Here is a 16,638-nt window from a genome sequence, read left to right as displayed (position 1 = left end):
CCGCTACTTGCCGACTGAATACACAATTTTTTAACTTGGAAATTGTTTTAGCATCTGCAAAAAATATTTATTTATCAGTTTTAATAAGAAAAAAACGGGAAAAATCTGTGAAAAAATAAAAGAAAACAGGCGGAAAACAAAGCAAGATAAATGACCGCTGAAACTTGTCGGCCCCTACCACTATTCCTCGTCCCTCGTGAGGAAAAAGTTGCAGTGTTTTTCGGTTAAAAACCTCGAATTTCCGAGATTTGTCGATTTTCTTCGGAAAAACTATGTACTTTAACAAATTTACAGGGATTTTTTTGGAAAATTTCTGGAATTTTCCAACTTTCTCGCAAAAAATTTAAAATTATCGATTTTTTGATAATTTATCTATCAAATCAAGTGGCAGAAAGGAGAAAAACAATAAAAAGGGCAGTCCGCACGTGCAGAATTGAAGAGAAAGAGGACCTCAGCCAGGGTGAGAGAGTGTAGAGGGTGTGGAGACGCAGACACTGAAAGAAGGGGGTTCAGAGATGTGGAGAGTGCAGAGATGTTGGTGTGATGAAGACTTGGCAGTGTGCCAAATGATATTTTTTATGGAATATGATGCAATTGTGCTCTGTTGATAATTTTTGGGGTGGCAGGATTCTTTTGGGGGAAATTATTGATTTTTTTTTTCTTTAAATTTGATTTTTCTATAAAAAAAATTGGATTTTCTATAAGAATTTAGATAAATAATAGTTTTCTTATATTTGCTTTAATGATTTTTCGGCACAAATAACAGATTTTTTCAAAAAAAAATTTTTTTTTACTTTTTGGGGATTTTTATCGGAAATTTGAAAAAAACTGAAACTTACGATTTTGATGCTTCTTGAAACTATTATTTTTCGAAACTTTTTTCAAAAAAATTCTGGAAATTATTGATTTTTGTCCTAAAAATTTTTAAAACCCCGAAATTCTATCGAAAAATAATTCAACATTTTTAGATTTTGCGTGAAAACTCTGTTAGAATATCGACTTTTCTGTCAATTTTCAATTTTTTTCCGCAAAAACTGCCAGAATTTCCTCAAATAGTTCATTTTCGATTGAATTTCCAAATTAATCCGAAAAATCGATAATTTTTTGATTTTTAACTGGATTTTTCGATAGAAACGTTAACTTTGCTGACTTTCTAAAATTTTTACAAAAAAAAACATTTTAAAAAACGTTGGAAAACACATAAAATTCGAGTTTTTCGGCTGGAAATTGGGGAAAACACAAAAAAAAACAAAATGTTCTACAGTAACCTTGAAACTGCGCGTCGGGTTAGATGCATTGATACGCAATTGCGTACAATGCATTTTACTTGCCGCGCACACTTTTTGGAATTATTTTCAGCAAAAATTGCAATTTTTCAAGTATTTCAGCGAAGAAATTGAAAAAAATAAGATAATTGCAAAAATACAAGCGGGTTTTAAAGTTTTCTTTTTAAAAATCTCAAGTTTCTCAATAAAAATATAGAAAACATGTTTTAAAACAGGAATAAGCGAAAAACTATTATAATTTATTGATTTTCGCCTCCAAATCACGCTAGAAAATCAAACTGATGATCATGACAGAAAGAAATGATCGTAAAAATTGCGCTGACGACGTCACGCGACCCGCAATAAGACACACGGAGGCTAAGCACAAAATATAATGTGTTTTTTTTTCATTTGAATCTTTTTTTCAGACTTCAAAGTACGGCGTGTTGATATTGATGATCAGAAGAAAAAATCAAAACAGAAGAAAAAACAAGGACAATATAATTAAGAAAGTTGTTTTTCAGAACTTTGATCTTTTAATCTGTGTTGAAAGGTTCCCTGAGTTGTTTTTGATTTAAAATCTTAAAAAGTAGAACTAGAAATTGTTATTTTTATCAAATTATCAACAATTTCCCATTCGAATTCTCCAGGTTTCCATCAATTATTATTTTCTCGTGATTAAATCCACGTTCCTTGGCGCACGAGAAACACGCCAGCTATCGTTTGCTGGCGCGTTTCTCGTGTTGACGCGTTTCTCGATCGTTCCAACTTGCAATTTTTAAATTCAATTTTTGCCGAAATTCACTCAATTTTTAGCGATTTTTTTCGAAATTTCTAGATTTTCAGCTGAAAAATGACCACGGTCCGCCAGAGAATCGATACACAACATCGTGACGCAATTGTAAGTCGGAAAATCTGAATTTTAGCTAAGAAAATCTATTTTTTTTTTTTAAATTCTGAAAAATTGCAGCACGACGCTCAGCTCAACATCTACGGAAGCCGACTCGCCACGTGTGGATCTGACCGTCTTGTGAAGATTTTTGAGGTCAGGAAAGGCGAAAAATCTTGGATTTTCTGCAAAAATCCCAGAATTTTCATAATTTCAACGCAAAAAAAAATATAAAAATATTACAGGTTCGCCCAAATGGCCAGTCATATCCGATGGCGGAGCTTGTCGGACACAGTGGTCCCGTTTGGAAAGTCTCATGGGCTCATCCGAAATATGGAGGACTTCTTGCCTCCGCTTCCTATGATAAGTACGGAATATTTGGAAAAAAAAACGGAAAAATGATCAAAATTTGCTAGATTCGATCAGAATTTCATAAAAATACGCTAAAATCTCTGTTTTTAATCGGTTTTCAGCTCATTTTTTGGGTTTTTTGCCAAAAATTGGTTAAACAGAGTGATTTTGGAAGAAAATGGACACAAATATTGAAAAATGCAGCCTATTTCTGAAATTTCAATGAGTTTGATCATTTTTCACCGATTTTACGCTATTTTCCCTTTAAATTCACGGATTATTTAAAGAAAAATCAGTATTTTCGGTCAATTTTCACAGTTTTTTTTTGAATTTCAAGCCTAATTTCCCTCAAATCCACCAAAATTTTAAAAACTTCAACGGGTTTTATGAAATTTTTACCGATTTTCTGCAATTTTTTCCCGAATTTTAGTCGATTTCTGCCCCGATTTTTGTAATTTTTATCGATTTTATTCAATTTTCATAGTTTTTTTTTCGGAATTTTGAGCCAATTTACCCCCCAATCCAACGTTTTTTTCTGGAATTTCCATGAATTTCAGTAGTTTTTCACGGGTTTTTTGCAATTTTTAGCTCATTTTGCTCTAATTTCAGGCATTTTTCATCAATTTTCACAGATTTTCAGCCAATTTTCCCCCAAATGAATCGATTTTCTTTCCAGAAAAGTGATAATCTGGAACGAACAACAAGGCCGCTGGCAAAAAGCCTACGAATGGGCCGCTCATGAGGCCAGTACGACTTGTGTGGCCTTTGCACCACACCAATATGGCCTAATGTTGGCTTCTGCCTCTGCTGACGGTGATATCGGTATTCTTCGATACGACAATTCGAGCAACGAATGGATTTCGTCGAAAATTCAGAAATGTCATGAACAAGGAGTTAATTCAGTGTGTTGGGCACCTGGAAGTGCTGATCCGGCGGCAAAAAAACGTCTTGTTTCAGCTGGAAATGATAAAAATGTCAAGATTTGGGCTTTGTGAGTAGAGAAAATGCACTGAAAATCGATTTTTTAGATTTTTTAGATTTTTTTTGACCCGAAAAACGTGAAATTTTGACGTTTTTTCGATGGAAAATACAAAAACCGCAATTTTCTCAGGTTCTCAAAAGTCAGATTTTTTGTAAGCCTAAGCCTAAGCTTAAGCCTACGCCTACGCCTAGGCCTAAGCCTCAAATTGCCAAAACTTCTCGGAAAAAAAGTCGTAAAATTTTACTTTTTTTTCAGCAAAATTGGCAGATTTTATGAAATTTTCCCAAAAAAGTTGTATTTTTGATCCAAAATTTGTTTAAAAATCACAAATTAGTGCAGTTCTTACCGGAAATTTTTGAAAAATTCAAATTTTTCCCTCAAAATTACCTGATTTTTTGCTAAAATCACAAGAATTTCTGAGATTTTTCCCCTGAAAAAGTCAGTTTTTCTGGGATGAAAAAATTCGCAAAATAAAAATTAAATTCGGATTTTTTTTAAGGCCTAAGCCTTAGCCTAAGCCTGAATTCCAGAATTAAAAAAAATTTCCTTCTGAAAAATCAATGAAAAAATTGTTTTTTTTTCTGAAATTCTCAAAATTTACAATGTTAAAGTTAAAAATTCGACCCAATAGCGTATTTTTTCACCGAAAATTCTCAAATTTCTTAAATTTTCACCTGAAAAATCCCATTATTTTGCCAGTGACGACGCGAAAAACGAGAAAAAATGGAAATTTTTCGCCAAAGTTCCAGATTTTTCTAGAGTTTCCTTTGAAAAATCCTTTTTTTTGACAATTTTTCCGTGAAATAACCCATTTTTTCACAGTTTTCCATCAAAAAAGACTAAAAATCCGACCATTTAATAAATTTCTTTCTAAAAAATTGTAAAAGTAAAAGCGAATTCTACCCGAATTTCAGATTATCGTGTTAAATTCAAAATTTCCAGGTTTTGGATATTTTTTAACAGATATTTGTCGAATTTCCTGGATTTTCCCCCTGAAACATCCAATTTTTCGGTTTTTTGATTAAAAAAAAACTGAAAAAATCACTCAAAAAATAATTTAAACTTGAAAATTTGTCCCAAAAGCTGTTTTTTTTGCAAAAAATTCTCAAATTCCAGATTTTTCGCAGTTTCATTTCAAAAAACCCCCAAAATCGGAAATTTTTATTAATCTTTTTTGCTGAAAAATCAGAAAAAAAGTATATTCTTTCGAAATTTTTGTCGAATTTCCTGAATTTCCTCTTGAAAAATCCATTTTTTGACAATTTTTCCGCGAAATTACCCATTTTTTTACAGTGACGACGCGCTACAAACAAAATTGTTGGTGAAAATTCGAAAAAAAAAAAAAAATTTCCCCATTATAATGCAGAAATTTGGGTTCGCTTTGGAAAATCCCAATTTTGAAGCTGCCCAAAAGCTGATTTCCCACTGAATTTTGTCGAATTTATTGGGGTTTCTCACTGCAACTTTTTCCTCACGAGGGACGAGGAAAAGTGGTTTCTAGGCCATGGCCGAGGGGCCGACAAGTTTCAGCGGCCATTTATCTTGCTTTGTTTTCCGCCTGTTTTCTTTTGTTTTTCATCGATTTTTTTCGTTTTTTCTTATTAAAACTGATAAATAAATATTTTTTGCAGATGCTAAAACGATTTCCAAGTAAAAAAAAAATGTATTCAGTGGGCAAGCAGCGGTGAAAGTGGGCAATGTAAAATGATGGATTACGGGAATACAAAACCTAAACTTTTTCTGAAACATGATACATATGATGCTTAGATGCTGAAATTACCTGATTTTCATAACGAGACCGTTAAAAAAGTTTTGAGGTTTTCAAAATTCAATTTTTTGTGCGAAAATCTCGACTTTTTTACCAAAAAAGTTGAATTGTGGAAACCTCAAAACTTTTTCAGCGGACTCGTTATGAAAATCAGGTAGTCTCAGCATTTAAGCAGCATATGTATCATGTTTCAGAAAAAGTTTAGGTTTTGTATTCCCGTAATCCATCATTTTACATTGCCCACTTTCACCGCTGCTTGCCCACTGGATACATAATTTTTTAACTTGGAAATTGTTTTAGCATCTGCAAAAAATATTTATTTATCAGTTTTAATAAGAAAAAACGGGAAAAAGCTGTGAAAAACAAAAGAAAACACGCGGAAAACAAAGCAAGATAAATGGCCGCTGAAACTTGTCGGCCCCTCGGCCATGGCCTAGAAACCACTTTTCCTCGTCCCTCGTGAGGAAAAAGTTGCAGTGTTATTGGGGTTTCCTAAGAAAAATTCATTTTCTTAATGACAATTTTCCTTCGAAATCACCAATATTTTTTCCTCCAGTGACGACGCTACAAACGAATGGATTCTCGAGAAAACCCTAGCCGGACACACAGATTTTGTACGTGAAGCCGCATGGTGCCCGGTAACAAATAATGGACAACATACAATTGTTAGCTGTGGAATGGAGGGAAATTTGGTACTTTTCCGTACTTCAAATATTGAAACTGAAGAGTGGAAGGCGAAATTATTGGAGACGGCTCCGTGTGCATTGTACCATTCATCATTTTCTCCGTGTGGATCATTCCTTTCAGTTGCTGGCGATGATAATGTGGTATGGAATCGAGGATTTTTGTGTGGAATAATGTGGAAATTGGCACCGAAATTGGGAAAATTATGGATTTTTTACGTCAAAAATGGCACAATTTTTGAAAAAAAAAAGTGTACAAAAACAGCGAAAATCATCGCTTCAAAAACGGAAAATTGTCACATTTTTAGCAAAAATCGCTGAAATTTTGGATTTTTTAGCTCAAAATTATGATTTTTCGAGCAAAACCTAGAAAATTCGAAAAAATTTGGAAAAAATAGCGAAAAAAAAAAGCATTTTGGCATTAAAAAAAACGGAAAAAAATCTTACCTACCTCTAGCCGCAGTAGGCATGAGGCAGGTGGCAGGTTTTTGTGAGGAAAATTTTGATTTTTTTTTTTTTTTTTTTTTTGGTTTTAATACAACTTCTATCTTTTTTGCCCGGTTTTTCGTAATTTTAGGAAGAATTTTTCAGAATTTTCGTTGAAATTCGATTTTTTCAGGTGATTTTGATCGAAAAATGCTAAAAATATTAATTTTCGAGCAAAACCTGGAAAATTCAAAATTTTGGAAAAAAAAATCTATTGAGAACTGGCAAAAAAGTGGGAAAACAAAAAATTTTTTTTACCGGAAAATTGGCCAAAATCACTTCAAAATCAATTTTTTTTACATAAAAACCGGCGAATTTCGGTTGAAAAGTATCGATTTTTGAGCAGCACATGAAAATTTCAATTTTTATGAAAAATTTGAGAAAAAGCTACCGAAAACTTGCAAAAAAAGCATTTTGGCACGAAAAATCTGAATAAATGGAAAAAAAATACTCAAAAATTCAGAATTTGCAGTAATTTTACTGAAAATGGCGAAAAATTCGAATTTTCCGATCAAATCACCGGAATTAATTGAATTTCAACGAAAATTCTGAAAAATTCGACCTAGAATTACGAAAAACCAGACGAAATGTTCCCGCCTGCCTAATGCCTACACGTGTGCCTACCGTGCCTACAGGTAGGTAGGCAAATCTTCTTAAAAAAGTGCCGTTTCTACAAAAAAAAGCATATGATAAGCTCTGTTTGCAGGCAGGCAGGCACCTACGCCTAAAAACGCTCATTTTCCAATTTTGCAGATCACAATTTGGCGCGAAAATCTTCAGGGACAATGGATCAAAGTGCCACGTGACAATAAGGAACGCGAGGGAATGAGCCAAGCGGTCGGAGCTCCGGGAGCTCAGAGATAAATAAATTATTTATTTTTTTTCGCTGTTTCTACACCCATAATTCCTCTTAAAACTTGTATATGTACCTGTTATTATTGATTTTTTTCCTCATTTACTTCTCCGAATCCAGATATTTTATGATTTTCCTTCTTTTTCTCTCTCAAAAAACTAATGCGAAACCGGGATGAAGTTTTATTTATTTATTGATTTTTTTCGACTAAATTCAGATTTTCTCTTATTTTTGAAAAATTGGTCGCAGTAGCGCAGTCGGTTACGGGCTGGGCTGGGACGCAGAAGACCGGGGTTCGACTCCGCGTGGTGGGAATTTTCTTTATCTTAGCGTGATTGATACTGTTAACAAGCTGAAACTGAGTATAACCTGCTGGAAACTAGTGAAACTTGAAAAAAATCAGTTTTTTTTCGGAAAAATGCGGAACAGTTTTTGAAAACATGATTTTTACAAATTTCCATGCACATGTTCAAATTTCTCGCACAATTTTCGTTTATTTGACACCAATATTGGCTCATTTCCGAGGATTTTTCGAAAAATTGGTTGCAGTAGCGCAGGCGGCAACGGGCTGGGCTGGGACGCAGAAGACCGGGGTTCGACCCCGCGTGCTGGGAATAATTTTTTTCTTGGTTGATACTATTATCTAGCGGAAGTTGACCGAAATTTGTTAGAAATTAGAAATAATCTCGAATAGTTTGGGTTTTGTGTCATTTTTTTGCGGAAAAATGTCCAAAAAGTAAATGAAAATGTGATTTTCATGAATTTTCATTCAAATTTTTGAATTTCTCGCTTAATTTTTAGATAATTTGATGCCAATATCGGGTCATTTTTGAAAAATGGGACGTGGTGGCTCAACTGGGTAGAGGTCTCGGTGAGACTGAGAAGACCGGGGTTCGACCCACGGGGGCGGTTTTCAACTTTATCAGTTTGCCTTAATAGGTTTTATTGTTCTTTTTTGAAGTTGAAACTCAAAATTTCAAAAAAAATTTTTTTGAAAAAGTACAAAAAAATTTCGACTTTTTTAATTTTTATTTTCAAATTTTATTATTTATTAAAACATTAAAAAAAGGGTTAATTAAGAAAAAATCAATCATATCTCGTCGACGAGTATCGCGTCTCGCGTTCCCCATATACAGTAGTCAGAGATTTCGTAGGAATTGGCCGGACCATCCAGCGGCAGAATAGACGTCGGAAACCATGGTTATACGGTTTTATGTAGTATATTGTGATAATTGGTTGGATAAGGGGGATTACGCTGAAAATTGGAGCAATTTTGAATTTTGAAATTTTGAAAAAAAATTGAAAAAAATTCTAATTTTTTTTTCTAAATTTTTCTAAAAATGTTGATTTTTAGCAATTTCCAACCTTAAATTCAAATTCAGCACAACGAGAGCTTTCATTTAAGTATAATCACGCCTAGGTTCCCTTCACTTTGGGTCTCGCAGCGAAAATCTACAGTACCCTTTGCATTTTCGCTGTGGGACCCAAAGTGAAGGAAACCTAGTCATGATTATACTTAAATTGAAGCTCTTAGCTAGCTGAATACAGATTTAACACTTTTTGGACGATTTAAATGGTCAAAATATAAAAGTTAAAAAAAAAAATTATAAAAAAATTTTTTTGGTAAAATTTAGGAGAAAAATGTAAATTTTTACCTAAAAATTGTGTAAACCAAATACTCGGCAACCGTCAAATTAATAAATTCAAGGTGATATAGTCCATAAAGTGTAATTGGCGGAAACACTAGGAAAATCGGCACCGAAGCCTGAATTGTGAGCACTTGGATGAGTTTTCGATGGCCTTTTTCGGTTCCTTCACTCATTGTCTGAAAATTAAAAAAATAGTTGTAGAAATTGGTTATTAAAAATAAATTAACTTCCAAATTATAATTTTAAAAAACTTAAAAACATTTTTTTTTCGATTTTTCCAAAAACACCTTTGATCCTATCAACTAAACACAATTAAAAGAAAAAAAAAATAAAAAAGATAAAAAAAACTGCAAAAAATTTTGGCCTCATGTGGGCTCGAACCCCGGGCCTTCTGCGCCGAAGCTAACCCTTTTACCCACTGAGCCACCGCGACCCAGTTTTCAAACTTGTCGGAAACTGGCCAATATAGGGGTCAAATGGAGCAGAATTTTATGAAGAATTTTAATTTATGAGGTGAAAATCGATAAATATAAGTTTGAAAAAAATTCAAAATTTCGATTTTCAAAAAAAATCGTTTTTTTTTAATTTTTCGAAATTTCAAATGCCTTTTCTTTTTTTTTCTCTTTTAAACTATATTATTTTAAGTGTCAAACTCAGATTCACCATCATATCCCTTTAAATTTCTCCCATATTGGCGCGTTTCTGATAATTATTAAAAATCGAGGGCGCAGTGGCTCAGCTGGGTAGAGGCTGGGCTCTGAATCACAGCTCCGGGGATCGAGCCCCCGAGCGGTCTATTATTTTTTTTTCAGATTTTTCTCACAATTTGGAGCAATTTCTAACATGATCTTACAGGGGTAAAAAAATTATTTAAACAATTTGAAATTTCAAAAAAAAAGTTGGATTTTTTTTCAAAAATTAATATTTTTCCCAAATTCATTTTTTCTTACCGTCTTATTATGAATTAGATAATTGTGTACTTTCTTATAGAAAAATATGACCATACAATAAATTGGGAACATCGGGAGAACTATTGTGGCCAAAGTGACCGAGGTCAGCGGTGACTTGATCATATGGTTACCGGAAATAAAGAAGTGATCTACTTTGTACATTGGCTTATTTTCTTTTAGATAAGCCGTTATTTCATCTGGCGGTGATTCGGAGAATATGAAGCAGATCTGGAAAAAAGTTTCAAAATTTTCGAAAAAAATTTTTTTTTTTGAAATTTTTGATTTTTCAAAAAAATTTCACACAAATGTAGGATTTGGATATCAAAACTAAAATTATTGGATAACACGTAACAAGGGCTTCAATTTAAGTATAATCATACCTAGGTTCGGATTACTTTGGGCCTCACTACGAAAACCTACAGTACCCCAGGAGGTTTTCGTAGTAGGACCCGAACTGGAGGAAATAGTAGACTAAACTGAATGAATCCAGTGAGCTAAATTCTAATTTTCAAACAAAATTAAAGAAAATCTAAATTTTGAGCCAAAAATTACAAATTTCCAAAAAAAATTTTTTTTTAATTTTTTGACAGTTTTCAACTTACATGCTGCGCAAAAGCGACAAGCCACAGGCAAAAACACATTAAAATACATGATTTTTGTTCGGGAGCCGGTCGAATCAATATCCAATACCGGAAGCCAAAACTTATTGGAAAGCACAAGAACATGTAGAATAGGGAGTGAAGCATGACACAATATGCCCAATAACCACCCTGTGACCCTCCAATCCAGCCAGCAGGACCCAGGGAAATATATGCAAATGCCCATTTGTTCGGTATTATTCTGCAAAAAAGTTAAACATTTTTCAAAAATTTTTTTTTTTCAAAATTCAATTTTTCGAAAAATTTTCTAACTTTAACATTTCATTATTAGAAAACGTTAAACAAACCAAATCACGCAAAGAAAAAAAATTATTCCGCCCTGAGGACTCGAACCTGTGACCTTCGGCGCGCCAGCCAAGTCTCTTACCCACTGCACCACTGCGACCGAATTTCGAAAATCGTCGGAAATGGGCCAATATGGGGGTCAAATTGACGGGAACTGCGCGGGGAATTCGAATTTTCTAATTAAAACTTGGAGTTAGGTCCCGAAAATATAAATTTTTCGAAAAAAAAATTCAAAATTTTCAAAATTTTTTAGAAAAATTTTTAAACAAATTTAATTTTCAAATTCTCGAAATTTCTTATTAGTGACCCACCGAATTTGTGCCAAAGTACACGAAATGGAGAATGCCAAGTCCCCCAAAGTGGTATTAATCAGAAAAATACTGTAAAGTTGCAAACTTTTCGGCGATTTGAACATTATCAGGTAGATCAAAATAAGATTAAGTGGAATTGCAAATGAGCCTGTTATCCACCAAAATGTGCTCGCCGCGTAGTCGTACGGAGACCATTTTTGCTTCTGTAATTGGAAAATTTTGATGGAAAATCTTTAAATTTTTTATGAGGTATGTCCTCTAAATGTGCTATTTTTAATTAAAACAGTCTACAAAAAATATTAACCAAACAGGGGGTTCGAACCCTTGACCCTCAGAACCATAGCCCAACCTCTACCCAGCTGAGCCACTGCATCCATATTTCAAAGTTAGCGGAAACTAGCCAATATGGGGGGTCAAAATATAGGAAATTTAATGAAGTTTCCAGTGAACTTTGATCATTTTCGAATCAAATATTAACTTTTTCTACTTTTTTTTCTGACATTAATGTTTCATGGTCGGAAAATTCAATTTACAAAGTAATACAATCAACAAAAAAAAGTTGACGTTTGTTTTATGTGTGTTGGTGTAGTAGTAGTGTATTGGTCTAAATGTTTTTGGGGCAGTGGTAGAGGAAATTGCGTATAACTTTTGTTAGTAGTAAGGTAATCAACCAAAAATTAACACATCTTGTAGTATAAAAAATTTTCTTTGAGAATATATACAAATTATTGTTAAAATGTTGATTTTGAACAAAGTTTTAACAATTTGAAAAACAAAAACATTTTCCAAAAAACAATTTTTTTGGAAAATTTTAACAGATCATTTTTAATGGTTTTTTTAAATTTAAGTTTTCAATTTTTAACGATATCATTTAAAAAATTGCCCGAGCTATATAAAAACATAAAAACATTATGAAAACTATATTTGGAACAAAGTTATAGAGTTTGAAAAATACAACAAATTGTTTTTTTTCCAATTTCAAAAATTTTAAAATTGTATCATAATTGAAAAAATCTGTTGGTATAGGTAATAATAAATATTTGCATTATTTTAAAACACATTAGGATATCTTAAATCTACTTTTATACCAGAGTTATGATAATTTGAAATTTTTTTCAAAAAATTCAAAATCATTAATTTTCAAAAAAATTCCATTATTGAACCTGTTGGTTTTCAATATATTTTCTGTACTTATATTATTATTGACGTAATACTGTTATTATTAATAACACAATTAAGCGTATTATTGCTAAAAAACTGAAAATGTACTTACTACATTGCCAAACCGGAAAATAGAGTGACGTGAGAAATATTTAAAAATTTCGAAAAATAAACAGAAATTCACGTGGAAAATGCCAAAAATGAATTAAAAGTATGCGAAAATTTTAGGAACTTATATTGAGTATTTTAAAAAAATTTGAGCTAAAAAATAAAATTTTGAAAATTTTTCATTCTTCAATTTCCGGATTAAAAAAAACGGATAAACTTACCGCAACTTCTTCCAGGTAAAACATTTTTCTTTAAAAAAATACTTCACTGATTGGTCAATAGAACACAATTTGAAGTCTGCAAAAAAATGAAAAAATTGAATCTAAAAAAATTAATGAAAAAGGAGTTCCCGGAAACTACAATACCAACGAATGTATCAACAAATAAAAACTGAAAAAAAACAGGAGAAAAAACACTTAAAAATACTATTAGAAAAGCATATGAGCTGCTCCAACGGAGCAAAACGATTAATCAGTGAGTTCTAGGCACCTGGCCATGGAGCGATAATTGGGTTAGTTATATGGAAAGAGAGAACAAGACACAGGCAGTGTTAGATTTATTAACTATATTAGGTATATGTTTTTCATGACATTTTCCGGTGATAGGTCGGTTCCGAGTAATTTTGGAAATTATGGAAATTAATTTTTTTCCGAAAATTATTAGACTTTTCCAAAATAGCAAGTTCCTTGAAAACAATACTCTACAAATTAATTCAGGTCGTCACGAAAATTTTAAATACGCTACGACCAATGGCGACCGAGATACACCCCTTCGAAGATCTGGGGCGCGGCGCGGTCTGCGTTGCGGTTCGCCCACAATCTTTGAAGGGCTGTATCTTGGCACTCAGTGGAGTTAGAGCTCCGAAATTTTGTGGGCGTAATAAAAAGAATATAGTCTCTTGGATAAAATCTCAAATTGCAAGTTTCAAAATTTTTTATTTTTTTCAAAAAAAAATTCTGAAAATTTTTCGAGAATTTTTTGAAAAGTCTGAAAGTGTTGCACATTAATTTTTTAAAAATTAGATTCAAAATGTTTTAGCGTTCTCGAACCACCGAGTTACGCGTTTTTCAAAGTTCTGGGTGCGGCGCGGTCTGCGTCGCGGTCCGCCCATAACCTTTGAACGTCTGTATCTTGATATATAGAGGACCTAGAACGTTGAACTTTTTGCAGCGTTTAGAAATTGGCTATGTCTAACAGACTTTGTTAGAAATCTTGATTTTAATGAAACACTTTTTTTAAAATAATTTGCTAATTTTTTTTGAGTGTTTTTGGTATATTTTTGAGGCTAAAAAATTTTCTGAAACAAAAATTCTCTAATCAAAAATGTGTTACATTTAGTGTATCAAACATTGCACCCAAATTGTGAGAAAGAGTGTAGTGTGATCTATGAACAATTGGATTTTTTTGGACACACCGTGAGAAAAACGGAGGAGGGCACCATTTTCGAAATAAAAACTTCCTAAAATAATTTTCCACTAAGTCGACATCAGTCTAAACAGCAGGCTCGACAAAAAAAGACAAAAACCACATTGGGGGCTCGAACCCCAGAGCTTCCGCACTATAGTCCAACCTCTACCCTGCTGAGCCACTGCAACTCACTTTTCGAACTCGTCGGAAGCTGGCCAATATGGGAGTCAATTTGACGGGAATTTTATGGAGAGTTCTAATTTTGTATTAAAAAAGTAGTAGGAATAATATTAAAAATTTTCATATGATGTTTGCAACTAGAAAACTGATTTCTGATTTTTTTTTCCTTAATAACTTCTTTTTGCTCCAACTTTTATGCCATATCATTTCCCGGAAATCTACGTAAGTTTTGCACAACATTGAATGAAATATAAAGTGATCAATTCTGCTTTTTCTCGAATGGCGGCTTGATTAACGAGCGGTGAGTTCTGTGAAAAAGAGCTACTAAGGGTTCAATAATCCTATGAGCAATTAGATTTTTTTTCTCGTTTGACATAAACATTCTATATTTTCTAGTTAAGTTTGTTAAATTCTGAGAATTTATTCTGGGGGTTAAATTTGAAAAAAAAAAGTTTTCAAATGAAATTTTTCGTGAAAAAGTCAAAGCGAAACCAATTTTCAACTGAAAAACTCAAAATTCCCGCTAAAAATCTGTCTATTTGAAGCCGATATTGGCCCGTTTCTGACAGCTTCGAAAATTTGTGGAGAGTGGCTCAACTGGGTAGAAGGTGGGCTATGGTTCTGAGGGTCCGAGGTTCGAGCCCGCGATAAAGCAGATAATTTTTATTTTGTGTGACTTAGTTAGTAGATCACTTGAAAAATGGAATAATAGTGAAAAAAACAACTTCTTTTTTTTTGAATTTTCAACCCATAAACATTTAAAAAAAAAATTTAGGAAAAAATGGAAAAAGGGGCAGTATTTATTTGCTATTTTCAATTTAATTTGGATCAAAAATTAATGAAAGCCTTTATAATTTTCAATTTGAAGTTAATGTATTTTCGAAAAACAATTAAAAAAAAAAAAAAGAAAATATTTACACGCTCACGCCGTGGGTAATGAGTAGAGCCTATTAAGTTGTTTTTCGAAATACTAATGAAACCGAGTATCTAATTTTAAAATTTCCATTTGAAAACTGGAAATAACATGAAAAATATTTTTTTTGCTGAACTATTGCTCTCTGAAATTCAATATTGTGTTTTGTGCGAGCTTCGAGGTTCATTAGGCATTGAACATTTTTTGTTTTTGGGCTCATTAGCTCAATGTTGAAACGTAGATCATTTTGGAAATTTGAAATATTATTTGCAAAATTAAAAAAAATTTAAATTTTTTTTTATCTCAAAAAAAATTCCCATATTTTCAACAATGAATGCTTTCAAACAAAAATATAAGCTGAAAAAGTATTCACAAAAAATATGGGAGTCCTAGGACCACTTGGCGCCGAGATACACCCCTCCAAAGATTGTAGGCGGGCCGCGACGCCGACCGCGACGCGCGCGTTGAAGTTTGAAGCGGCATAGCTCGGTTATCAGCGGTCCTAACGAATTGAAATTTTTGGAGCGTACTTGGTTGAAGACTTGAAAACAGAAAATTTTGATATCTCTCGAGAAGATCCTAATCTTAAATACTCAGATTTTTGTACTTCTGAAGATCGATCATTTCCAGAAAATGAAGCTAATTTTTTGTTCAGAACTTTTGGGGGTTTTCCAGGAAATAGAGGACTGACTAACGATCCTAGTTATGTGGCTATTGAAATTTGAAAAATGTCTGAAAACGTCTACGAAATGACGCATTAGATCACCAAACTTCAGGGGAATTTCAGACAGAAAATGTTCATTTGAAAAAGTTCGAAATCAGTAAAGACGAAGATGAATCAGTTGGTATTTATGTTGGATAAAATAAGCTAAATTGATGAATAGAGTCAAGAAGAATGGGGAAAATGAGGGTCCGATGAAGCTGGGGAAGTGGAAATGGCAGTTTTTAATTAGAAAAGTATCTAGTTTGTTGGAGGCGGTTGACTGGTTTATTTTTAAGAAATTAACAAAAAAATTTTAGTAACGGGATTGAGAAGAAACTGGAAAAATATCCAAAACATTAAAATTAAAAAAAAAATTTTTTTTAGCTTTCTAGTCCCTTTTTGCAGTCTCCCGGTAGTAATCCGTACGCTCAAAAAATTTCAAAACAGTTGGATGACGGGGAGCCGAGATGCTTGACCGCGACGCAGACCGCGACGCGCGCTCGAATATTTGAAGCTGTAACTCGGGTCCCAGATGCCGTACAATGATGAAACTTTTTGGGTTTTAAATAAAATTTCCTGTGCAACGTTGTTTTGTACACAAATATATTTTTAAAAAATTTCAATTTTGTTTTTATTAATCGAAAATTTTTGAGTTGGAAAATAGATTCAATTTTCAGTTTATAATCTAATTCACATTTTCATTTTTCTCCTTGCACCCCCAATAAGTCCTGAAAATTTCCAAATAGTACGATCACTGGGAGCCGAGATACAGCGTTCCGAATTCGGCAGCCTGACCGCGACGCAGACCGCGACGCGCGCTCGAATCATTGAAGAGCTGTAACTAGGCTCCCAGAAACTCTAAGGTTCTCAAAATTTTTTGGGCACTTCTGAACAAAAATAAGCTATTTGAAAATAATTATTAAACAGGAATTTGCGGAAATTCGATATTACAAAAATGTTCAGATTGATCAAATTTGTCAAGCTTTATATGTAGATTTGAATTAAAAATTTCACGTATTCAAGTTTGGGGGTAGA

General features: G+C 33.1%; 2 protein-coding genes and 1 non-coding gene across 4 annotated transcripts; 2 read left to right on the top strand and 1 right to left on the bottom strand.

The window, feature by feature from the left end:
- Positions 1 to 2,103: 2,103 nt before the first annotated feature.
- On the top strand, positions 2,104 to 7,473 carry npp-20 (Protein SEC13 homolog; the record flags this gene model as incomplete). Of its 2 annotated transcripts, NM_067685.6 has the most annotated exons (6): positions 2,104 to 2,166; positions 2,236 to 2,310; positions 2,400 to 2,521; positions 3,182 to 3,496; positions 5,812 to 6,082; positions 7,178 to 7,473. In NM_067685.6, 6 exons carry the CDS (start codon positions 2,119 to 2,121, stop codon positions 7,286 to 7,288), a joined length of 942 nt encoding a protein of 313 aa, NP_500086.1. In that variant the 3' UTR covers positions 7,289 to 7,473. The 2 variants fall into 2 exon arrangements, with proteins under 2 accessions (NP_500086.1, NP_500087.1); NM_067686.6 differs by lacking the exon at positions 5,812 to 6,082 and having other exon boundaries at positions 2,119 to 2,166; positions 7,178 to 7,469.
- Positions 7,474 to 8,286: 813 nt separating this feature from the next.
- On the bottom strand, positions 8,287 to 12,702 carry Y77E11A.16 (Serpentine Receptor, class D (Delta)). Its single transcript, NM_001380045.2, has 6 exons — positions 12,622 to 12,702; positions 11,132 to 11,334; positions 10,479 to 10,716; positions 9,877 to 10,104; positions 8,933 to 9,102; positions 8,287 to 8,532 (listed from the first exon to the last, which is right to left on the bottom strand). Exons 1-6 carry the CDS (start codon positions 12,643 to 12,645, stop codon positions 8,364 to 8,366), a joined length of 1,032 nt encoding a protein of 343 aa, NP_001367944.1. The 5' UTR covers positions 12,646 to 12,702; the 3' UTR covers positions 8,287 to 8,363.
- On the top strand, positions 10,110 to 10,155 carry Y77E11A.19. Its single transcript, NR_052931.1, has one exon. It is a non-coding gene; the product is annotated as an Unclassified non-coding RNA Y77E11A.19 (non-coding RNA).
- Positions 12,703 to 16,638: the final 3,936 nt, after the last annotated feature.

This window comes from Caenorhabditis elegans, chromosome IV, assembly GCF_000002985.6.
Source record: "Caenorhabditis elegans chromosome IV".
NCBI classification, from domain to species: domain Eukaryota; kingdom Metazoa; phylum Nematoda; class Chromadorea; order Rhabditida; family Rhabditidae; genus Caenorhabditis; species Caenorhabditis elegans.
This window is presented reverse-complemented; position numbering and strand designations above follow the sequence as displayed.

Excerpts from the sequence above, each read along its gene's own strand:
- Y77E11A.16 (NM_001380045.2), bottom strand. The coding sequence starts at position 12,645 with ATGTTTTACCTGGAAGAAGTTGCG. Across the intron at positions 10,717-11,131 it reads TGTACTTTGGCACAAATTCG|AATAATACCGAACAAATGGG; the intron begins GTGGGTCACTAA and ends ACTTTTTTGCAG. Across the intron at positions 8,533-8,932 it reads TTGGTTTACACAATTTTTAG|CGTAATCCCCCTTATCCAAC; the intron begins GTAAAAATTTAC and ends TCCAATTTTCAG.